This window comes from Marmota flaviventris, chromosome 8 (assembly GCF_047511675.1).
Source record: "Marmota flaviventris isolate mMarFla1 chromosome 8, mMarFla1.hap1, whole genome shotgun sequence".
Lineage (NCBI taxonomy): Eukaryota > Metazoa > Chordata > Mammalia > Rodentia > Sciuridae > Marmota > Marmota flaviventris.
The window spans coordinates 133,132,687-133,156,863 of NC_092505.1; the positions used below are offsets into that span (position 1 = coordinate 133,132,687).

Genomic DNA, 24,177 nt, shown 5'->3' on the forward strand with positions numbered 1-24,177 from the left:
TCTGGACTCCCAGGAACATCACTGGCCCTTGGCATGGGGACATCCTCAGTCAACCTGAAGAAGCTGTATCCCATGCCAGAAGGGAAGCACAGCCTGCTCAAGGGATGGTGACACACATGAGCCCCACTATGGACACAGAAGGCAGGGAGCAAAAAAGCAGTATTGAAGGAACACGGTGGGGGTGGGAACAAGAGGTTGAGACAAGGGTGGGGATGGTACTCACAGGATATACATGATGACACCCAGGGACCACATGTCACACGACTTGTCATACTTCTCTGGGCCCAGGACCTCAGGGGCTGCCAGGGCAGAGGACATAGGAGGGTTCTCAGCCCCAAGAATCTTGGGGCCTAGGTAGGAGCCTGAAACCTGGGCAAGGTAAGAAGTAGGTACCCAGGCTGGGAGGTGGGGAGAGCAGACTGGCGTCTGACACCTTCTGGGAAGGCAGCACATACATGAAGTTGGGAGAGGAGAAATAGCTTCCAGAAAAAAATAGCTGCTTTCAGACAGCCCCAGATCCTTTGGGCTCTTCTGCTAGTCTCAACCTTGGTGAGAGAAGGCAAGAGGAAAAGCCAGTCCAGAGCTTGGTGAAGTCCTGCCATAGGCAAGAGAGCCTCAGCCCTCCAGCTGCCCTGTGTCCCTTGTCTCCCTGAATATACAGCCTAGGTCACAGGCAAGGAGGACCCACAGATAGGGCTATGTATCACACTATCAGCTTGGCTACCAACCCAAGGGACCTCAGTCTTCATATTTGTGCGATGAGGTCAGCAAGCCAGAAGATTTCTAAGTTAAAATAATGCAAAAATGTCAAGCATGGTGGTACACACCCGTAATCCCAGCTACTCCGGAAGCTGAAGATGGAGGATCACAAGTTGGAGGCCAACCCCAGCAACTTGGAGGGACAATGTCCCAAAATTAAAAATAAAATGGGCTGAGGATTAGCTCAGTGATAGAGTACTCCTGGGTTTGCCATTTTGGTTGTCTCAGGGGGCTTCCCGCCCCTTTAGCTGCCCTCCCAGAAGACATCCCCTGAGGGAAAAGAGCCCCTGTTAGCATCCTACTTTCAGGTAAAGGGCACTTACAGAATTCTGGGTTCTTTCCAGATCTGGGAGCCACTCAGAGCTTTACCAGGAAGCATGAGTATGTGCATACCCTTAGGACTCACCCAGGTCCTGATTCAAGGGACCCTTTCCTACAAAGCAGGTGACTGGTACCCTGTATCCCTCTAATGGTGGAGAAAAGGCCTACCCATTTTCTGAATATGAAACCCAGGAAGACAGAAACCAGAGAAAAACAACCACGGTTGGGCTCTGTCCCGAGCTGATGGCAGCCTTTTATCACATATATATTTAGAGCTGCTGTGATGTCATTCAGCTCACAGTCCACAGCCAGAATTTTCCTGGATCTATTTTCAAAAGCAGAAGCTGAAGTTTGGGAGAATATTTTTGCAGCCTCCGGCCCCCCACGTCACCCGCCTCCATGCAGACAGTTCTTCCCCTCCCTCCTGGCTAGGCTTTAACTCTTTTGTTTCCATACCCCACTGGATGCCACGTATCACAGCGGTGTATGGTAGGGGTAGGGAAATATTGAACGTGTCCCAAGGACTCACCCACATAATACGGAGTGTAACAGGGTGTCTGCAGGGCATTTTGGGTGGTCTCCTTGGCAAAGCCGAAGTCAGTGAGCTTAAGCACAGCATCTTTCTCCTTGGACGTATAGAGCAAGTTTTCAGGCTACGCCAGGAAGAGAAAATGTGTGTGGGGTTAGGTACCAGGCAGAGACAGAGCCCCAAGGTGATCTTTAGCCATACTCCCTCCCTCTATTTCAATACAGGGGGAACCAGGTTCATCTCATGAATAGACATGGCCATTGGCCATCAACAACATGGACCGCATATAGAAAAGTCAAGGTGACTGAGAGGTGCACTTTTGTTCATAGAGGGGAGAGTGAGGCAGGTGCTTAGTCAAGACTGAATGACCAAGTGCCATAGCCTAGGGGCAGGAACTTCAGACCCTGAATTGTTGAGGTTACCATGAATTGCCATAATCGGGGTGTAAGAAAAGGCAGACTGCTGGTAAGCCAGTGTTGCCAAGCACATGTCCCACACCCAGCCTGAAAGGAAACCTGCAAGGACAGCAGGGCAAAATCCACCTGAGGCTACTCAGAGAAGGCCCCCACTAATTAGACCCCAGGAGCTGTACCAAGGCAATTCTTCCCAGTTGTGAAGCACAGACGGGCCTGGCAGATGGGGGAAGTGGGGAGGGCTACAAGGAAAAGGCAGCCTTGAAGCTGGCTTCTAATGAATGGGCAGGATGTAGGTTCATGCCAAGGAGCAGGAGGGATTCCCAAGCAAGCTTGGGTAGGACAGGGAACTGGACAAAGCTCTGGTATGGAGCCAGTGGGAGCTATTTCTCAAGTTCCTTTTGAGATAATTTGACCTTGGATTGGGATAAAAACGGAGAAGCAGATTTAGCATACAGAAAGGCATCTGCTCGGCAGAAGGCTTTTCTCCCCTTAAGCAAAAAGAAAAAAAAAAAAAAAGAAAGAAAGAAAAAGAAAAGAAAGAAAACAGGAAGCAGCTAGGGGTCAAAGTCAAGCAAGGATTCACAAGGTGATCAGTTGTGGCTCTACATGTATCCTGAATCACAGGATAACTATGGACTGGCAGCATTCAGCCAGAGGAAAGCTTAATGCAGAGTTGGCCCCTCCACTCACCTCTGCTTAGTCTTAGGAAGAAATAAGCCAAGTGGGGTAATGCTCCAGATTTGGGGCAGAGGGCCTAGGAGGAACAAACTCTGCTCTGATGGTGGCTTGCATATGCATGTTTATGTGTGCATGTGTATGTGTGTGTGTGCATGTAGGGCTGCCTGGAAGACACAGTCCTCCCAGGAGAGGAAATTTAGATCACTGAGCTTCCAGAACATCTTTCAAGTCCACCACTGGAAGGCAAGCAAGCCCAGGAAGTGGGACTCCCTGTGTTCCTTCCCCGCAGAGGCCAACCTCTTTCTGTTAAAATGCTAGTGTTTGAGCCTAATATATTGAAACTATGGCTGTAACTTTATAGAAAACCCAGTAGCATCAGGCAGACCCTACCTGAGGCCTGGCACATTGTGTGGTCACAAAATTTCTTGCTGATTTAGTGGACGAATAAATGAATGAATCCTAGTGCAGCAACTACAGTCTTAGGCAAGCCACTCCCCCCTCTTCTCTATCTGAATCTTGGTTTGTTAATCTATAAAATGGGTAATGGTCCCTATCTCATAGGGCCGGGTGAGGAGTGAGATGCTTGTCAAGGCCTACTGGCTGGAGGCAGGAACTCAGTTATTCTTTTTACTATTGGGATTATGCAGTATTTGAAGGAAACAAAGAGATCCTTCTGGCAAGAGCATAATGAGTTTGCAGGAACCATCAGAGGAGAGGCAGAGAAAAGCAGTCTGGGCCAAGGAGCTGAATCGTGGAATGTTGACCAAGGAAATTGGCCACCATCCAGCGGGTGCTGGGAGCCATCAGGGGTTGTGGAATGGGAAAGTTGCTCCTTCCCTGGGGACAGCCTGGGTCCTAGAGCCTCACCTTGACATCTCTGTGGGCAATGTTCTGGCTGTGCAGGAACTGGATAGCAGTGCCAATATCCCGCATTATCTCTGCAGCCTCTGCAGATACAGGGAGTTGGGGGGTCAGCGATGCCAATCAAAGGTCAGGTCACCTTGGGGCCCCCACCCTATCATCCATCCTGGACATGGTATAGTAGGCCAGCACAGAATGGTGACCTTTATCCTGAACCCCAACCCCAGATACCCCAGTTTTCTTCAAGGATGCTCCCAGTCCACCTGGGCCTCTTTCCTCAGGCCTTGGCTACCCCTTCCCAGCTCATTGCAAGTCAGCACCAAGAGGCTCTGAGGCCTCCATCCGAAGTCCATCTCCAAAAGTGTCACAGACTCATAGAACCCCTTGGGGGTAAAGGACATTCCTTCCCGCCCTCCCTTATTCTACTGGGAAGATGTGATCACTCGCAACTGCGATGCAGCCCTCTCACCCTGACTCCCCAACACTGGTCCAACTGCCTGCACATACCTCTCTCAGTAAAAGCCTGGTCACCACGCTCCTGAATCCTGCTGAATAACTCACCACCTTCCATGCTACAAGAGAAGGTGACTGTGAGTAGGGAAGGGGACACTGGGCATCACTCTGCCCCTGCCCTGGATCAGAAGTCTAGGCCCCAAGCTCTAATGCTACTTCCCTGGTAAACAGATACTGTTAGCCTCCTGCGCCTTGGGGTACCTGGCGCATAGTGGGCTATCAGCTTGAGGGAGTTGATCTGAACTCACAGAACTAAGGGAAGGTGGTGGACTCATATCCCTGCCCAGAAGCCCCTGTGTTCCCAGTGGTGCTACATGGCTATGAGGTCTCAACAGCTCTAACCCCACCCAAGTCTCAGTTTCCCCAAATGCAGAACAGGATGTCAATTATAATCATCATGACCTAATGTTCTCTAAGTGCTTACTGTATATTATAACCTGTGTTCCTTCATGTGTGCTTTTGTGTGATCCTGGACTGGTTCCTTCACCTCAAATTGAATATGCAATATACATGGGGCACTCTGATCAGAGTCAAGGTTAAGATAAATACTACATTAAGATCTTCCTCCATTTCACATTGTGAGTTACAGAAATTCAGAAAGATTAGCAGCTACCCACAGTCCCATGGCTAGTGGATGGAAGAGCCAGGATCTAAACCCCTAATCTGAAGAGCTGGCTAATCTATTCAGGGAAGAGTTCTTGAAAGGTAGACACAGAGGAATTGAGGCCCAGACATGGAACTCAGGGTCTATGGAAGGCTGGGGTTGAACCACAATGCTAATGGGAGAAACCCAAGGTGAAGGTGGCCCTGGCTTCCGGTCCTGAACTTCAACAATCAACATCTAGTGGGACCATGGCAGCACAGATCCAGGAAGGAGAAAGCTTAAGGGACTAAGTATATCCCTTTCCCTCTTCCCCACTTGTCCCTACCTGTACATGTTCAGGGTGTGTCAGTCCTCTCTGATGGCTCTTCCAGCCCTCTTCACAGAGTGCAAACCACACCCAGAAAGGCCATATGACAGCTATAATCTCTTTCCCACCCTTCAGGAAATGCCACGGTGGCCAGTTACACAGCTCCATGACAGGCCCTGCAGCTACCCACTTTTCTATCCCTCGGGTGCTTGGGTGTCACCCAGAGCCGCTTTCTGAAGAACAGAGAAAGTCCTAGAAGAATGGCATGGAGCCTGGGAACAAAAGGATACCAAAGGGGCTTTCAGGAGGATGCCAGCATACCATTCCATGACAATGAGGAGACAGCGTTTGCCGTGATGCATGTTCTCATACACGTCCAGGATGCACACGATGTGGGGGCCACCTGAGGCCTGCCAGTGGTGGTCCACTTCCTGCCGGGCCTTGGGGCTGTCATACAGGAGCTGTGGGTGGGTGGGCACAGAGAGCATCAGGCTCACAGCCCACAGCCTTCCCCTTGTAGATGAGGACATGTAAGCTCAGAGAGACCTATAACCTCCCAGGTCCCATTCTGCCCTCTGAGGGGCAGAATGTAGATTCAAACCAGGTTTCCCTGCCTTGTGGTCCAGTGAACCTCTGGACTTACGGTACAAGCAGGTTAGTTAATTAATAACTCTAGGAAGTCCTGGGAAGTGGCTGGCAGGCTGGAGGGTCTCAAAGGCCAGAGAAGCCCCTGCTTCCCTTTTTGAGAGAAACAGATGCAGTGAAAATTGAGTGGGTTTGTAGTTAAGTCACATCTGCCATGGGATCCCAAACCAGGGACTACATATCCCTTCAGCCTCATTTTTACAATGAGGATGACACAGCTGCCACATTTCCCAGGCCAGGATTGGAAACTGTGCATGTAAAGTGTACAGGATGACACGTGGCAATGTTAGGCCCTCGACAACACCCCCGTGCTCCCTCATCTAGCACCTCTGCATGACAGTGGAGGGTGCTGGAGAAGAGCTGCTGAAGAGTGAAGGGTAGGCCACTCTGTCAAGCAAATCTTCCCAAAGGCCCCAGCATGAGCAGGAGGTCGCTGGAGCCAGAGGAAGGCTTCCTGTGGGAGAAGTTGAGGCCTGTGTCAGTCAGTCTATCCCTGGGACCTAGCACCAGGTGGAGGGAGACAAGACCACACACACTCCTGCAGAAGAGAAGGTAATTAAGACTTCAAATTCTCCAGGAGTGGGTGCAGGAATAAAACTGTCACTATCAAGAAAAGTGCTTCTAAAATGAGTTGCTTGATCATGACCTTCCAGTCAGTCTCTGGCTTCCAAGGTAACTTTGCAGTCTCCCTGGGAGCTGCTTCATGGGCTTCGGGGGAGCAGGGGACAATGCCATCCTCATTGCTAGAAAGGTGGGATCACTTGGAGGTCACCTAGTTGCCTAGGCTCCACCCTCATTATATGCCTACAGAACCCAGGGGAGGACCCAGAGGCAGAGACTGAGGACAGGAGAACCCTAGTTGAGGGAGATGACAGCTGGGTGGAGTGGGATGTGGGTTTGGGATTGAATTCCTCTAATGACTTGGTATGACCTTAGGCAAGCATGCAGTTACAAGCCACAACCCACAACTCTGTAAAATGCAGTAATAACAGAGTCTTTCCTCTAAGATGCACCACAGTAAGGTAGGCATTAGGTGGGTGGGTGTCAGGATCCTTGTTCAGGTTAACTCAGCCTAGGCTGTGACTGCCTGAGACTAATCACCTGGAAATGAGCAAAGGCCCTGAGTGGCCATGCTCGAGGGAGCTGTAAGGAAAGAAGTCAGCATTCAAGGAGAGAGGGTCTAGGATGTGGAGAGTAAGAATAATCCATTCTTCAGCAGTCTTGCTCACACGAGGTCCAGCCACATTTTATTTCCTAACTGGGGAAGGCTGAGGACTAGGGCTGACACCCAAGACCAGAGCTCAGATCAGTCCTGCTCAGCATCCTGCTCCATTACTCAGACCAGGATGGGAGAGAATATTAGGGTTGCTGTGGGCCAAAGCTTCTGGCCTGACACTATGGCCTGTGCCTTCCAGAGTATCCCTGAGGTCCACACTGCACAGTGCCTGAGCACCAGCTTCTTGCTCTCTGTGCTGGGTCCAGAAGGCTCAGTCACCCGTATCACCACACCAGCCCACCTCCACTGTGTCCTGAACGGCTTTAGTCAGGTCTATTCTATTCTTTGTCACAGGACACAAAATGTGCCATCCTCCCTCCCTGAACCCCATTTCTCCTATTCCTCCTAACCCTCCCGTTATCATCTCCCCCTGTCCACTACCCTCTGTCCCTGATCTCCAGCCTAACCTGACATCTCTAATCAGGACTTTCAGCCTGGCTCCTGGACCCCTCCTCACTGTTTCCCTTCTGGTATATCATTCCCACACCAGAATCCTCTCTCCCTTCTTTCAGAGAATCCGAATCCCACAACTAGAATGTTTTTTGGTGGGGTCCTCTGTCTTCTCCCCCACCCCATCCCACCCATACTAACCTTGCCTGACCTTACTTAGCTTCTAAGATCAGACAAAATTGGGCACATTCAGGGTGGTATGTCTAGACAGTGTCTCTCCCCCTCTAGCCCCTCTTCTCCTCTGAAGCTACTACACTGACCCCTTTCCTGTGGATAGACCCCTTTACCATGTCCTCCAGATAAACACCACCTTTTCTCCTGGCATCCAGACTTGCTTTTTTTTCCTTTTCCCACCTCATTTCCTGCTATCCCTGGGCAGAATGATGTACAGGGTATTCCCAAAAAGGCCCAAACCCTCTCTCAAGCTTCTACATCTATGCCCATGTAGGTCTCTGCCTCATGAATTCTTATCCCATCTCATTCTCCAAGGGTTCAACTCCCTCTTTTTGAGAAACCTCTGGAGACAGTTCAGATATTTCTGCCTCTGGAAAGTTCTCCCAGTTCCTCTCCTAATGTTTTGCCTCAGTTCCTCTGGCCAGGCTGGGAGCAGCTTGAGGGTAGAAGTAGGCAGCTGGTCCTGGGGGTCCCTGACTGGAGCATAGCAGGAAGCCCTGGGTTCCTAGGCAAACAAAGGAAGGAAGGATGGACAGGTAACAGGTAGAAAACAGGAGGTGTGGGAGGGAGGGAGGGAGGAGAAAGTGGTGGAGGGTGGAGCATTGCCACAGACGGGACAGAGTCAAAACTGGGCCTGCACCTGTGTATGCTGAAGTGGAGGAGCAGGTGGCATGTCCCTGCATTAGAGCTTCTCAAAACCCCCTCCTTTGCTCAGTCCATATTTAGGAGCCCATTTCCCCCATGAATTAAATGGTCCTTCTCAAGTGCTAAGACCATGAGTACAGGCATCAGGATAGGGAAAGGGCAGCCCCTAGAAAATACAATGCCTCCTCTGGTCTCTGCAGGGGAACCCACAGGGGCAGAGTCTTGAACCTGGGCCCACTGAGGCCTAGCTGCTGAGAAATTTCCTGGGCTGACAATCCTAACCCCCCAGGTTGACCCTTAATATAGCTTCAGATCTCTCAGAGCCTCAGTTTTCTCATCTTTCTTTACCATAGCCAGAGCTGCTGCTGCTGCCACCTCTTCCTCTGCTTCCTCCTCTTCTTCCTCTTCCTCCTCCTTCTCCAGGACTCTTTCATGTCCAGATCTTCTAACTGCCTTGTCTAAAAATGACCTCAAGGATCCCTCACACTCCTTTCACCCTATACATTTCTTTCTCTATAGTTTCTGTGTGTTTGTTTATTGAGGTATAATTTACATATAGTAAAAGGCACAAGTCTCGCAGGTGCAGCTCAATGAACTTTGAAAATTACACACACCCAGGACCCACACCCCCATCAAGACAGAAAACGTTCCCAACTCCCAGGTCACCACCCTTTTTACCTCCAGTGTAGAACTTACTGACAACCTACAATTAATATGTTCCTTTGATAACTCTTTAAACAAACACGTCATACAGATATTGTACTTTGAATGCACCTGGCTCTACTCAGAGTACTTTATAAATATTAGAAGGAAAGGACTTTATTATCACTATTTTTTAGATGGAAAATTGAGGCACAAAGAGGAGAAGTAACTGGTCCCTGGTCACATGGTTGTTTTCCCAGCCAGGCTGGCACCCAGTTGTCTTTTGCATCAGACTGTGGGCCCAGAGGGTTGGGTCAGTCTGCCTATAGGTCCCAGGCCTCAGATTCAGAGCCTGGTACAGAGCACTGACTCAGATAATGTTTGTAGATTTAATGAACAAATCCATAAAATAGGGATGAGGGGAAGACACTCTCACAATGCATCATGAGGACAGGGTAAGACTAAACTGAGGAGGAGCCAGGCAGGCTCAACAAATTGGCTACATGACATCCTCGCCAAACTTGTTCCCCACTGCCCAAGGCAGGCTGTACCTCATCTACTCTCTGCTGAACCATACTTTACCTCTTTTTCCCAAGGACCCATGAGGGCTGCTCCAATCCATGAGGCACTTATTGCAAGTTGACCTCATTCGTGCAGATACATGGCTCCACACCAGCCTTCCTAAAAAGCATCCCCCAGCAAAAGTCCCACCTTTCCAGACATGGGAACCACACAAGGTCAAAGCCCAGGAGGCCCAGGTTCTTCCCTATTCTCAGTGTGACCTTGGGCCAAGTCCCTTTCCTCTCTGGGTCTCTGTTTCCGCAGTGTGAAACTGCAGGGCTTGGATAGAGGGAGGTGAGAGAAGAGGAGTAACAAAAGGACAGTAATGTCTTGGCCGCCAGTTGAGGGAGTACAAGATGAGAGGACGGGCTTGTGACAAACTAATAGACCCCTGCCCTTGCCTCATTGTTGTCCTGTGTTCCTTGAGCTTCCCAAAGGCCCACCAAAGATGGAAGATCTGTGATGGCACCTGGATCCAGCTTGTGCCAAATAGGTGCATAACACACACACACACACACACACACATACACACTCACACACTTGCCTAGGAGGCAGAACCCCTGACTTTCTCCTAAACAATGGGGCTCCTGGCTGTACCGAAGGAGTAGGACCCCACTGAAGCTCAATGAGTTTGGACACAGCTTTTGATGTAGCGGTTTCTACCTTCCCTTCATCCCTCACTGTCCTTTGCCAAATCCTCTCATCTGTCCCTGGAGCCAGCAGCCAAGTGGCTAGACTCCTATTGACCTCACCAGCCAGCAAGCCCCCACAAAAAATTGGGAGTAGACTGGGCTGGGCCCCACAGACACATGCTCATGCCCCTTTAGCACCATCAGTTGGAATGGGGGCTTCAGAACAGCCAGGCCCCCTTACCACCTTCACACTATGTCCCTTCCTACCCAAGGACAGGGGTTACTTGAGGGTGGAGGAATTCTTGAGTTCCAGAGCTTGGAAAACAACAGCAGCATTTGCCTGTTTGGAAAATAATTTTCAGTTTACAAAACACTCTGCTGTCCTTTATCTCATGGGAATGCTTGGTGCCACCCTGTGAGGCAAGCAGGGTGGGGACTATTAGCCCCAATTTGCAGATTGAGGAAACAGAGGTTCAGAAAAATGAAGTCATTGCCCTGGGGCCCCCTGCTGCAATATAGCAAGGCTGAAGAGGGAGGAGAACAGAACTTTTGAGAGAGCATCCAGACAACCCCTCCCCAAGGGCAGATGAGAGGAGGGGATGGCCCCAATTTGGAAAGGCAATGGCCAAAGCCACAGCTTGCACAAGACTTGAGAAACTTGTTCTAAAATAAATGTGTGAATAGGTATGTAAATACATAGAGGTATGAGGAGCATGCGGGTACATGAGAACATGGGTGTGTGCATGCATGTGTAGGGGTGAGTGCATAGTGTATGAAAAATATGGGGTTGGGATGGGAATGGGGGAATGGGCCATTGAATGTGCATGTGTCTCTAGCCTCTGCAATATTGACCTTAAACTTCCAGAGGGCAGGACTCATCCATCTGTCCACTTATTCTTCCAGTGTTTTCTATTTCTCTGAAGTACCTAGCAGAGAACTGGCCATCAGGAAGTACCCAAGAAAGTCTAGGTGTCTTGATGTCACAACTCAACCTATGACAGTCTTGCCTAGGATAGTGACCAAGTCTGGACATCTTCATTCAGAAATTGTCTCCCCATCTAAGTCCCCGTCTCCACTGCAGGACCCAACACCTGTCATTGCCTAGAGCTGGGAAAGCACTCAATCTGTCTTCCTAGAGCATCAGGAGGAGCAGGGACATCTCTAAAGACACAGCCTTGGAAACCAGCCTCCATAGCTCTTCGCCAGCCTTCTCCCATCCCAGGAAGGGCCACCTACCCAGATCCACCCACACATCCAGCATCTCCCTCCAGCTTACTGCAGGGTTGGGCTCTCCTCAAGTAAAACTGTTCATAGTATCTCCATTTGTCTCACACACAGGAGGCATAGAGACTACCAGACTGGACAAGCAGCTACCCCCAACACCTCTGCAACCCAAACCCCAACCTCCACACCCTCAGTCAATTACCCTGCAACCCTGGCCTGGCTACTCTATGGCTCTAGCCAGAACACCCACTCTTTCCAGAGGAAGAGAGCTGACTTGTAATCTCTCCCATCAATGAGGCAGTAACAAATTAAGAAGATGAAACTCTAGATTTCATACCAACCCACAACTTTAGAGACATCAGCCCCACAGCAAAGGGAACCTCCTGGAAGCCAGGGATCTAACTCCTCTCACTGCCCCAAGAGACACTCCAGTCTTATTATTTCCATATGCCTTGTGTATTTTATTTATTATTTTTTAAGTACTAGGGATTGAACCCAAGGCCTTGTGTGTGCTAGGCAAGTGCTCTAGCACTGAGCTACATCTCCAGCCTCTGCCTTGCTTATTGACAACATGATTTCATGCATTCTATAATTCCAAAGCCTAATAGAGGGCAAATTTTTTAAAATGCCATCAGATTCTCTTTAGAATGAAGAAAAAGATAAAATGCACTGGAAACCCACTTAAGTTCATAGGTATAAACAAAGACAAATTTTAATTCTGAGCTTCCTAGAAGTCTTGGCAAAGAAGAAAACAGGTAGGCTCTCTTGCTTTTATCAGAGATACAGAACCATTCACTGAATTTTTTCTAGAAGCAAATTCTAAAATGGATTTAGCATCAAACCTTATATGAAAAGGAAAAGTCTAACATTTTACATGACCTTCAACAAAATTTTGCAAAAGACATGGGAAGATTCAAATGAACATATCTAATATGGATTCCCACATAAAGACTGAGGCCAGCACATGGTACTAGCCTGACAGATCTGCCAGAATACTTAATAGCCACCAGATCCTTTACTTTCTTGGGATGTCTGTGCCAGTAAGTTTAAGTAGAATTTCTGCCTTGGGAGCTGATGGCAAGGATTGGTGTATACCTCCAAAACTTTCTCTCCAACCTCAGGGGTCTTGTTCCAGACTTGGGCCAGTGTAGGCAGGAAAGCAGAATAGCTGCATTCCCAGTTGTTTATTAAACCACAATGCACATGCTCAACACCAAACACTCAGGCAGCAGAACCGAACAGAGTATTATAGGAAAATGCAGGTTTTTGACTCATACTGTTTTCATTGTATGAAGGCCCTATTCTCTACAGGTGGAAGGTATGGATAAAACAAACAAACAAATAACCTACTGTCATACTCCCTCCTTGACAAGAGTTTTCAATTCTGCCATCTCTGAGATCCATCCTGGCTCCTAATTCTGTGATTATTTGGGATTGTTCTCCCACAGAAAGACATCTCCATTTGTATAACACACCACTGGAATAATGGAATTCATTTCTCATCCAGCTGTTAAGACCACCCCTGCCTTGTGCTGCCAGCATCTGTGAGTGTTATTAACATATTTGGCCTTGGCCTCTAGCCAACCAGTGTGACCCTTTGTGGGTTGCTTCGCCCACTGAGAGCATGGACCTCAGCCTCTGCTCTAGGGGCAGCTGTCAGGGATGGGGTTAGCCCCAAGTTTGGGGTTCAGAAGCAGGTGTTGCCCTCCAAAGGCCTGACCTTATAAAGCCAGAGCCGAACCCAGCCCTATGTTCCTCCAAGAGTGCCAGTGATATTTGGAGAGCTGATAGTAGTGTCGAATCTAACTTCTTAGCCACAGTTTCAAATTAGAGCCTCAGACATATGCCATTATTCTCTCACACACTCATTTTCCCAGCTTTTGTAGCTCATTAAGAGAGCTAATGGAACCAATTTTGCAGCTATGGATTAGTTGGCTTCATGCCAGATCAGACTGTGCTTCATTAAGTTCTGACCACGGCCTGTCCTCCATCTCATTCTGTCCATTTACCCCTCCCACTCAGACACAAAATTCCAGGGAGGTCAACTCACATGATACCAATGACCCCAAATATCCAGCCCCTAGTTGAATGCACAGGGAATGATGGAGTCAAGTCAGTGTTAATGTCCCCTTCACAGCAACTGTTCCTCCCTTGTGCTGATGCCACAGTGCTCACCATATCCCAAGAAGAACCAGCAGCACCCTTTTATCTGTGGAGAAATTGACTCTCTCAGAGGTTATTTACTTGCCCAAAGTCACGCAGCTGCTCAGCGAGTCAAGACCTGAATCCCACCTGTCAGTTTCTAGGCAGTGGGGGCCATGTGCACAGCTGCTTTATCCCCTTTCCACACAACAGCAAGATTTGGAGTAAGGATTGGTCCCCACAACACCAGCCTGGAGAAAACGAAAAGTATCCTTCCCAGAGGTTGGCCTCACGCCCCTGGGTCTAGACCAGGCTCTGCTACTTGGTAGCTATGAGAACAGTGGAGGATGTTCACACATTCCCTGCCCTGTACTGGGCATATTACACCAATTAGCTCTTGTCATTCAACAGGTACATCATTAACCACCATTTTCAGATGAGGGGACTGTGGCTCAGGGAGGTATTGTGGCTTCTCCAGGTCACAAAGCTCACTCTTGGCCACCTTCAAATCTGGGAGCTCTTTGAGAACTAGGATTCAATTCAAGCCTGGGAGGATTTTTCATTTACAGATCCTGGTTCCCAGGCTCTGGGCCTGGGGTTAGGCATAGAACAGGGGCCAAGAATGCTACTACAGTCAGTGTCTTCAAAGATTTGGGTATATAGATGAGTTACTGCCAACTGGGGAGCTTGATGAGGATGTTGGCTCAGGGAAACTAGTCTTGGCTCATTCTCTTTCCTTCTCTGTTCTTCCCAAAGCAGAACCTTGCAGAGCAGGCAACATGGGACCACCTTCTCCAGAGGAAACTTAGGAGCACTGAGGGCCCCCAATCACTCCCCTTCTAGGCCAACACCAGGACACCAGATGGGGGACAGCTGACAGACTGGAAAGCAGTTGAGATTCCAAGTCCAGTGCCTTCCCAGGAAGCCCTGCTGACAGGGAAGCCAACACACTTGATGATTTTAAAACTGTCAAGTCTCAGAACACAAGACTACTTCAGTTTCCTAAATTTTTTGATGGCTTTGGTTTGCCTGCTTCCTGCCAGGCCCAGACAACCTGGAAACAAAAGCAGAAGTGCCATGTCTGGCAGGGGAGGGGGTAGCAGAGAATGCCTCCAGAAAGAAGGAACTGAGCTGAGCTCCCAGTCAGGGAGGAGGAAGGACAGTAGGAACACAAGTGCTGGTTGGGGCAGGCCAGGGAGTCCCAGTTCCTTAGGTCAGGGACCATGTACTACAGGATCAGCTATGACCACAGAGTTCCAAGTCAGACAGACCTGAATGCAGAGAACCAGTTCATCTTCCTACTTCACTTATAAGCTTGAGTAGGTCATTCTATCTCTATACGTCTCCTGGCCCAGTCTGGAAAGTGGGGACAGTGACAGTATTCATGTTCCCAGGTGGCCCCAAGAATAGAAGAACACACACACAGAGCTCAGAATGTCACAGTGATAAGCACATATTGTCAAGGGGCTACTGCGTCATGGGTAGAAATTGGTTTCAAGGTTTGCTTGAGGACTCCTGACTTCAGAATTCCCCTAGGCCTTGCTCTGAGATGGCCTCACATTCTTCTAACCTTTTTTCCCACAACTCAGAAATCTAGGTGCAGTCTCTGGGACCTGGAGAAGGCAGACTTCCTCCAATCCAGCAGGTGACAGGAAATGGTCTCAGATTCCCTCAGAGGGCAAAGTCAGACTGGGTTCTTCAAAGGTGAACCAAGAATCGTGAGTTTATGGCTCCTGTTTTGCTGTGAAAGTCTCAGTAAAGAGGGGGCAGACCTTCCAGGATGGGGAAAGGTGGCTGATCTCCAGAGAGGAATCCCGAGGAGTGAGAGGCAAGGACTCAAGCCAAGGAACAAACTAGTTCTCATCTTTGATTGACTGGAGAATGGGCACATTTCCACTTTTCTGTGGCAGCCCCCACTTTCTGAGATGGCAGTTGCCTTATATCTCTCAACTCCTCTGTATATCCTTCTAAGCAAGGTTCTCTACTGCAAAGTGTGTAATTCCAGGTCAGTCTCTCAACCTACCTGAGCCCCAACTTACCATCTGTGAAATGGGTTTACACTATTCTCATAACTGTTTTTCATCTGGGAGAAGAGGTCCAGAGAGAGCTATGACCTCTTCCCTATCCCAGAGGTTACACAGTAGGTAAGTGCAGAATCATATAGATGCCAAATATCAGGATTGTCCCACAACCTTCCAGCAGGGCTAGAGAAAGGTCACACAGGGCCTCTGCAAGCTTCCTGCTGCATACTCAAGAGGATCCGGCCTCTGCTAGTCTCCTTTAACTTCTCAGAGGAAAAAAAAGATTTTTCTGTCAAAATCAGCTACATAATCTGTGAAACATTACCCTGGTACTATTTCTTCTATGACAGTGTAAAAATAGAACGTTTTTATCATAAGACTGGAAAATTTTAGCAAACACGAGTGTTTTGTTCTAATCTCAGAAATAATGTCCCTTCAGTGGTTTCTCTTCATGAAGAGACCCCCTCAGTCATGGAATATATGGCTCCAACTGGCCAGCCATGCTTCAGTGATGCCCGTGTAACTGGCACAGGATTACAGAAGGCAATCAGTGGCCATCCTCCCTAAGCAAGGTTGCCAAGGACAAGTGACGCCATGCCCAGGTGACCCCTACTGAGGTACCCAGTCCAGTCACCTCTGAGAGAGGGGACCCAACACCCTCTAACTCTAAGGAGAATGACAGCTGGTATCATTCCTCCTGAAGGAGATGTCACAGAGATGACACGGGAATAAGAAATGGGGGGTGGGGCAGGGGTTGTGGCTCAGCGGTAGAGCACTCACTTAGCACATGCAAGACCCTGGGTTCGATCCTCAGCACCACATATAAATAAATAAAATAAAGGTATTGGGTCCAACTACAGCTAAAAAATTTTAAAAAATAAAAAAGTGGGGGGTGTGGAGGAGGAGCTGGATCCCACCAGAGACATGGCATGGAGACCCTAGGAAACATTTCAACAGCTACCCCTACTCCTGCCCTTCCTGGAATCTACATCATCTCTGCTCAGCATCTCTTCCTCCTTCCTTAGCTTCATCCATGTCCCTGCAGCTCCCCACACAGGCCTGGGTAAGCACAGGCAGCCATTGCTCTACTCAGGCTCCTCTAGAGGCACTAGCTGTCCAGATTCCAGCTTCCCTCAGACCCTGGCCCCCCTCTCCCTCTGCTCCTATTCATCCAGAGTGCTCCCAAGTCCCCAACACCCAGATGGCTCCTGGAAGAAATTTCTTGTCTCTAAGGATCATTCCATGGAGCCCCAGTCATGAGAAAAAGAGGGTGATAGGCCTTGCCCTCTGGGGGACCAGGGTGGTGACCTGGCAGTATTGAGGGATATTCCTGCCAAGGGAATAGGCTACAGTGACTCACTCCCACTCTCAGCCCTGCCTAAGGTGACGATATTCCCTGGTACTATCTCTGCCTGACTCAAGTATTTAACTGGGCCATGAATATAGCAGAGAGGGATTCTCAAACTGAGTCATAACCCCAGAGATCCTATCCCTAGCATACTACAGACCCTGCTGGTAGCATTACCACAACTGACTGTTTTCCCTGGCAACACCATTTGCTGAGTGACTTGGGAAAGGCATCCTGGGGCATCTTCTGGTCAGTCTCCATACTGCCAGTCTATGTGCAAGAGCAGCTCCAGCAGGGGGCAAGGGATCCCCTCAACTTCCCTGAAACTTCTTGTCTCTGCCCACCAAAAGTGTCTTCACAGCCAGAAGGGAAGCCCTTGCCAAGCAGAGCACCCAGCCCCTCATTTTACAGATGGGCAGACTGTGACTCCAGGTCCCAGCTGAATGGGTACGTAGGGAATGACGGCAGAGAGCCAGGACTTGGCTGCCAGCCAGGCCTGGGTTCCAGCCCGGTCTCAACATGTCCCAGCTATGTAACCCTGGGTGAGTTACTCTGCCTTTTGAATCAGTTTCTGCATCCATGACAGCAAAATGGTACAGAGTCTGCTGTTTGTACTTAGTATGTAGGGAATACTCACTCAACAAATGGGGCTCTGCTGTCCACCACCTCTTGCCCCAAGGCCCCTGTGCTGCTGCCTGCCAGAGGACCTGACAGTCCCTCTGCCACATTCTAAGAAGGGGGTTGTTTATGTTGAGGAGAACATTTATGGAGCAACCTCTGGGTCTCCTGTGGAAAGTGAACCCTTAGGAATGGGGCAATAGGTGTGGCAGGTCAAAGCCTTGGTCATTCATCCCCTGGAAATAGCCTCTAACCTCTAGTGGGATAAGGGGGTTAGGTACAAGCCAGAGTGTTGGGTGCCCACCCCAGCTAGTGCAGAGGCATCTCACATTCTGGTCCACCCTCTAGAAAATGGAGGCAGGTTGGACCTTATATCTTGAGTCCTCCCTGACACCCTCCTTCCCTGGGCTCCTCCACTGACTCTGGGGCTTCAGCCCAAGTCAGACCCCAGTCCCTTTCTATCCCAACTGTGGCCAGGGAACCTTAGGGGTCATAATGTGCCCAATCTCTTACTGTTATCCTAAGCAACAACCTCAGACCATTGGGCCATAAAAGGAGACCAACAGTAAAGAACGCAGCTCAGATTGACTTCCCAAACTCCAAACAGGGGACGCCTCAGGTTACAACTCGGCCCAAGTGTGCCTGACTCCACCGTTTTGACTGCCAAGGCTGCCAGCACCTGGTCAAGGCTAACAGTAGGAGAGGACACTGGGAGTGGCGGGGGCATTGCCGGGCACTCCTTGTTCCTGCCTACCCCCACCTCCCCTGGGGGTGGGGGGAGTTCAGGCTGTCTAGAATGAATCCCCAGCACCTGACCTGCCCCTGGCCTGTCCTCTGCCTGCTCTCAGCCTGCAGGCTGCAGGGAAGAGGCCAAGCCCAGTCTGAAACACTTGAGACAGGAAGAGTAGCAAGGCCTGAGAGGAAGGACTGTGCAGCTGCAGGAGAAACAGGCAGAGAAAAAGAAATGAAAGACAAAGAAAGGCATAGTGCCATGAAAGATATGTAGTGCCATACAGAGAAAGCAGCAAGGACAAATCCCTGATCTAAAGAAAAAGCTATCCTAATTCCAAACCTGCATAAAAAAAAACAGAATCAATATTCTCAGCCTCTCTGGCCTGGCCTATGCTGAAAGACCTCCTGGGGCTCCCTGTTCCCCCAAACAAGCCTTTGTATTCCCACACAAGGCCCAATCTCTGGGTTCCCACACAGCAGGATTTTAATCACAATTGCACACAACCTAATCCACTTAGTTCCAAAAGGGCAAGAAGGTGGGGAGGAGCCCAGGAACTACAGCTCCCTCCATGCCATTCTTTCTGCCACACAAAGAGCAGGTTTCCTTAGGTGCAGAGGGAACCAAGTCAGTGCTTATGAAGACCAATAATGTGCCACCAAAAAATGCATGCTGGCACCCAAAGGAGAGCCCCATTCTCTGAGAACATGTGCTGGCCTGTGCTTCCTCACAGCACGAAGGCAGGGAAAGTCACAGTCACTAAGATTGAATCCTGCTCCCTGCCAACAGAGTGAAACCCAGGCTCAACAGCACCACAGAGACCTTTACAAAAGATTCCCAAACTGCCTTCTGCTCAAGATCATTTGAAGAGAAGATAGCAGGAAGGGTTTTAAACCTGGGACCCTGCTCCTTTTCCCACCTCAGACCTCATTTGGTGCCACACAAGATCTCAAATAGATGAAGCAAGGGCCATAGAACCAATGTTCTAGGAAGACACTGGAGCTTAGGGGAGCTGTGGTCTCTGTGCTGGAGAAGCAGAGCCAGCCTTCCAAAAAGTGTTTTACACACTGTTATAGCACAGGAATGCCCCCCTCACCTAGGGATGACTACGGTCCTCTGCTCCCAATTGGTGGCCATCACACTCAGATGTGCAGTCAGTCACGAGACTAAAACCAGGGGAGGCTAGGGGACCACAGAACCAGATGCTCCAATTGCTGTCTCCTCCCAGAGGTCTCCCATTATGAGTGTCCCAAGGAAAGGAAGATGAGGGATGCAAGGAGGAAAACCACTTCCTCAAACATGAAGCTCAGAAGAGAGATGAAGCCTTTGTTGTCATGGAGACCAGGCCCTGAACAAAGAAGCCAGGCAACCCAGAACCTCTGTAGCACCCCTGGAAATGGTGCTCTACCCTTCAAGTTCTCATGAAATGCCTCCTCCTCCCTGGAACCCTTCAATCCCTTACAGCTTGACAACAGCCCCACTGAGATCAACCAGGTTCTGCCAGAACACAGGTGTGCGGGTGTGGTATTTCACAGCAGGTGCTGAGTATTTAACCCAGTCATATTGTCATACACAGTGGGCCCTCCTCTGTCATCCACATCCTTCTCAAATCAGAAGTCTGGATTAAAGTGGGCAATCCCTTCCAGGAAGCCCCCACTTCCTCTTACCCACTCACCAGATAGATTTCATGTCTGTGGCACTCTGGGCTATGCTGTGCCAAGCTTGTCTAAGACTCACAAGGCCCAGCACAGCCACACAATCTTTCAGAGATGGCCCTTGTATGCTGACCCTGTGAAACTACCACCTGCCCACTCACAGACATAAAGTTCCACACAGTGAGGAGAACTGGGCAGATATAGGTAAGCACTAGCAGATACAGGGGCCCAGCTGGAGCTACCAGGGCTCCCAGTGGAGCCATGGAGAACAATACCAACATCCTTCCAGGGGTCAGGTCTCAGAGTCCCTCATGTCTCCACAGACTTGTATGAAGTGGGGGGTGACTTACATGCTAAAATTCTGGTATCAAACTGCCTAAGCATTTATCCCAGCCCTGTCACCCACCAAGCTATGCAACTTGGGCAAGCTGTTGACCTCTGAATTGCAGAGTTCTCATCCATAAAACGGGAAGATAAGAATTAGATAAAACAATATATATTGCACATTGGGGTCAAGATCTGCCAGATAGAATGCTCTGGAAAATTGACAGCAGTAGCCAGATACAGTGACACATGCCTGTAATCCCAGTGGCTCAGAAGGCTGAGGCAGGAGATCACAAGTTCAAATCCAGCCTCAGAAAAGCAAGGCACAGAGCAACTCAGTGAGACCCTGACTCTAATTAAAATACAAAATAGAAGTGGGGATGTGGCTCAGTGGTCGAGTGCCCCTGAGTTCAATTGGTGGGGTATCCACGCCCCCACCAAAAAATTGCTAGCTGTTATGGAGAGGGTATTAGAATCCACAACACCAAGGACTGAAATCTGGAGGGCTGGCATCAGCTTCTGCATGGGATGGGAAAAAAAAAAATCCTAGAAGCCCCAGCAGAGGTAATCTTGAAGGCAGGCTGAGAAAACAGCTTTCTACCCAGGTATGGTACAAAGTATCTCAAAACAATCATCCCCACCTAAATTTTACTTCTGCATTCTGTGGGTTTTGATGTCCTCCCCAGTTTAAAAAGCAAATTGCCCACCCCTGGAAGTTCAGAAGGTGCCACCTGTGGTAGCTCAGAATGCCTCAGATTCTTTCCTACCAGGTGAGGGGCAGCCTGGAGAGAACCTTGGGTGCAGTGAAACTATTTAATTTCCAGGCACTCTCTTACACAGGGTCACCAGCCCCTCCACATGCTCCTGATTTGTTGACTCAGTAACAAGTAGCTCTATGGAGACTGATCTGACCAGTCTGGAGATAGTAGGTGAGGGGGTGGTGGCTGCCAGATGAGAAAGGGCTGGCCTATCTGGCAGCCCCACCCAGTTTCAAATCCAGCTCTGCAGCACCAGCCCTGACAGGTTCTAGTGCAATGGACTCCATCTCCCCGCTGAGGGTGGGGCATCCAGGGTCCTGGGCTTCCTGTGTCTGACTTCCTCCCATTCTACCTTCCTCCTGGCATTCTGGTTAGAGAGAGCCCCTCTGCTTGAAAATGTGGCCTAGATGGTAGGCAGGAGACAGGAACAGCCTCATGGAAAGGCACTTCCCTTCTCCCAGGCCTTCTGCATGGGCTTTGTCTGGGGGCAGTAGAGTTGTTGAGTTCCTTTGCAAAGTTTCAGTTGAGTTCCTTTGCCAAATCTCAGGGAAAAGAACATGTCCTTGTAGCTTTTCTTTGAAATGCAGTTAGAGAACCCCTATCCTTTAGAGAAGAAACTGGAAAAAGTCTAGATCCTAGTGCTCTTTCAAAAGCTCAGAGGTACAACACATGGTCATTTCAATAGGCATTTAGGAGTCCCTATTGTATGTCAGGCCCCAGACCAAGATGCAACAAGGGATCTTTGAGTCAAAAGTGACTACTACAGCTTTAGGGGTCAAAGTTTCCATAGCCAGGTGTGGTGGCACATGCCTGTAATCCTAGTAGCTCAGGAGGCTGAGGCAGGAGGATTGCGAGTTCAAAGCCAGCCTCAGCAAAAGCGAGGTGCTAAGCAACTCAGTGAGACCCTGATTCTAAATAAAATACAAAATACGGTTGGGGATGTGGCTCAGTGCCCCTGAGTTCAATCTCCAGTACCAAAAAAAAGAAGATTCCATAGCCCCAAAGTCAGGGACTCTGGACAGATTCCTGGAAGAGGAGCAGTGAAGCTGAATCTTAACAGATGAGAAGAGATTCTCCAGTGTGTAAAAGCGAAGATATCACCTAGGGAGAAAAAGCAAGAGGGCTGGCCTGTCATGCCACATTTAGAGTCTCAGAGTATGTAGAGCCAAGTCCTTAAATTCATATGTGAACTCAGGCAAGGCCTCCTGGTCGCCAGGGCTTTCTTTCCCACCTGTCAGGGAAAATGTGTCCTCCTCAGCACTGTGCTTTGGGACACCACATACAGCATGCAGAACAGCCTGCTAGCTACAGCCATCTAACACCAAGGGTAAGAGAACTGTCCTGTGTGAGGTAGCCTCAGAAACTTCCCTAATTCTGGAACCAAAAGGAGAAGGATACTAAAGAGATTCCACCCAGAGGACTCTCTGGAAGGGAACAGGAATTGGGAGCCCACTAGGGTCCAGTGATGAAGGTGAAAGGCTCCAATCCCTCAGTCTGGAAGCAGAGCCAGGAAAGAAGACCTTCACCTTTACTCCCATCTGCAGATCCCCTACATTGTTTTCTATTGCTTATATTTAGAGGTATTAAGTGCCATGGTCATTTTTGCCTGCCAGAAGGCAGACAACCATAAGCAGTGGTGACAGGAAGTCAGGAGGGGAGGAAATTCTGGCCCTTGCTGCAATCCCTTCCCCCACGTCAAGTCATGTGACTTCCGACCACTAACTCAAGGTCCCAATTTTTACATACATGATAAGGGTCTTGGGTATACTGGCATAACTGATGGGTGACAAATTTGCAGGCCTTGCCCAGTTTGAGGTAAAGCTGAAGACTGCCAATTAACCACTTAGGCTTGGGAGGGGACACAAGCAAGAGGTTGCAGGAGAAGTAGGAGCAGGAGGACTGCCTATCCCTATGCCCTCTCCTAAGGCAACCAGTCCCTCCAGTTCCTGCCAACAGGACAGTAACAAGTACTTGGTGTGGCATGGAGAGCAGAATGGCTGCACTGGTGATGGCTTGGACTGGTGAGGGAGGCTTTGCTGTGAGTGAGGTCAAGATGAAGCAAGTGGGTGGTTAGGCTCTAATGGAAAGGGGAAGAGGCCCAGCTCCCAGGGAGGGAAGGACCTACTCCTCTAGGGACCCCACAAAACAGCAATAGCTACAGGGACAGTGACCATAGTCTTCCTATTTTATGAGGGCCTGCTATATTCCAGGCTTTCTGCTGAGACAAGTGGTACATAGGTACCATTTCTAGCAACAGGGCCAGAGGATGAGAGAGAAGCAGAAATGGCCTAAACAAAATAAGGATAGATGAGATATAGCCCTGGAGAGACAGAAAAGCCCAGAGTCATGACCTTCACCTAGGCTGAGCTAGGGCAGATAGCAAGAGGGCTAAGCAGAGACCACGAGAGGGCTGGGACCCATTCATGAGTGTTGGCTGAACTCCATGGGCCCAAGCCTACACATGTAGTGAGGTCCCCAGGTCCTGGCCCTCCTGGGCAGAGAGCAGAAGCTAATGGTAGGGAGATGCCACCTCCCTCTGAATGGCCACAGCTATCACCAAAGTACCTGTACAATTACTGGGGAAGATCATCTCTATCTGCTCCAGTGCCCCTGGAAAAGATATAAAAAACTGAGCCCAGGTTCCTGCTCCAGATACTTGCAGATTTTGTGCCCTAAAAATGTCTCATAGCTTCTCCAAACTTCCCCATAGCTGACCCCAATCTTCGGGGATGGTGAGTATGCTCAGCTGAGTAGGGAATTTGAGACTCTGTAACTTTTTTGGGGGGAAGGGGGGCAAAAACAGGAAGGAGCTGGGGAGAGAGCCACATCTAATGCCTCTCCCCTTTGAGGATCAATGTAGGGCCAGGTCCCAAAAGTCCTAAGCCAGTAACCCCAGCCATGCTCACCTATAATCTAAAGAGCTAGAAGGAAACTCATTCCAGGCCTGCCCCAGTTCCCAGCCCAGGATAGGGAGATCACTGAGGCCCTATGTCCAAGAGGAGATACTATGGAAGTTGATACAATCAGAAGTTCCCCCAAGTCACCTGTCAGATTCAGCATCTACACAGAAAGTCTTAGTCCTACTTAAAGCTGATACTACTGTGGCCTACCACCCCACCCCTGCCTTGTTTACAGCATGTAGACCATACAGGGACAGCTCAGAGTTCAGTCCTGACTCCCAGGACCAAAGTCTTGGTATGGAGAATAAGTTCTCTGGCCTCAGTCAGTTCCACACCCACTCAGACTACCTCCTACCCTAGCACAGGTGGAAGGGCTAAATGGGTGCCAAGGAGAAGATGAAGGCTCATTTCTCATTCTCTTGCACCCATTGGCTCTCAGAAGAG

The 24,177-nt window shown here is 49.5% G+C and overlaps 1 protein-coding gene across 2 annotated transcripts in view; it reads right to left on the reverse strand.

The window, feature by feature from the left end:
- The window catches only part of Mapkapk3 (MAPK activated protein kinase 3), a 29,341-nt gene that overhangs the window by 3,177 nt on the left and 1,987 nt on the right, over window positions 1-24,177 (reverse strand). For both annotated transcript variants that reach the window (XM_027933659.2, XM_027933658.2), the window contains exons 3-7: window positions 5,310-5,449; window positions 4,072-4,136; window positions 3,571-3,650; window positions 1,610-1,733; window positions 224-299 (exon numbers count right to left, since the gene is read on the reverse strand). In XM_027933659.2, the coding sequence (XP_027789460.1) occupies window positions 224-299; window positions 1,610-1,733; window positions 3,571-3,650; window positions 4,072-4,136; window positions 5,310-5,449 (485 nt within the window). The remainder of the gene's footprint in view (window positions 1-223; window positions 300-1,609; window positions 1,734-3,570; window positions 3,651-4,071; window positions 4,137-5,309; window positions 5,450-24,177) is intronic.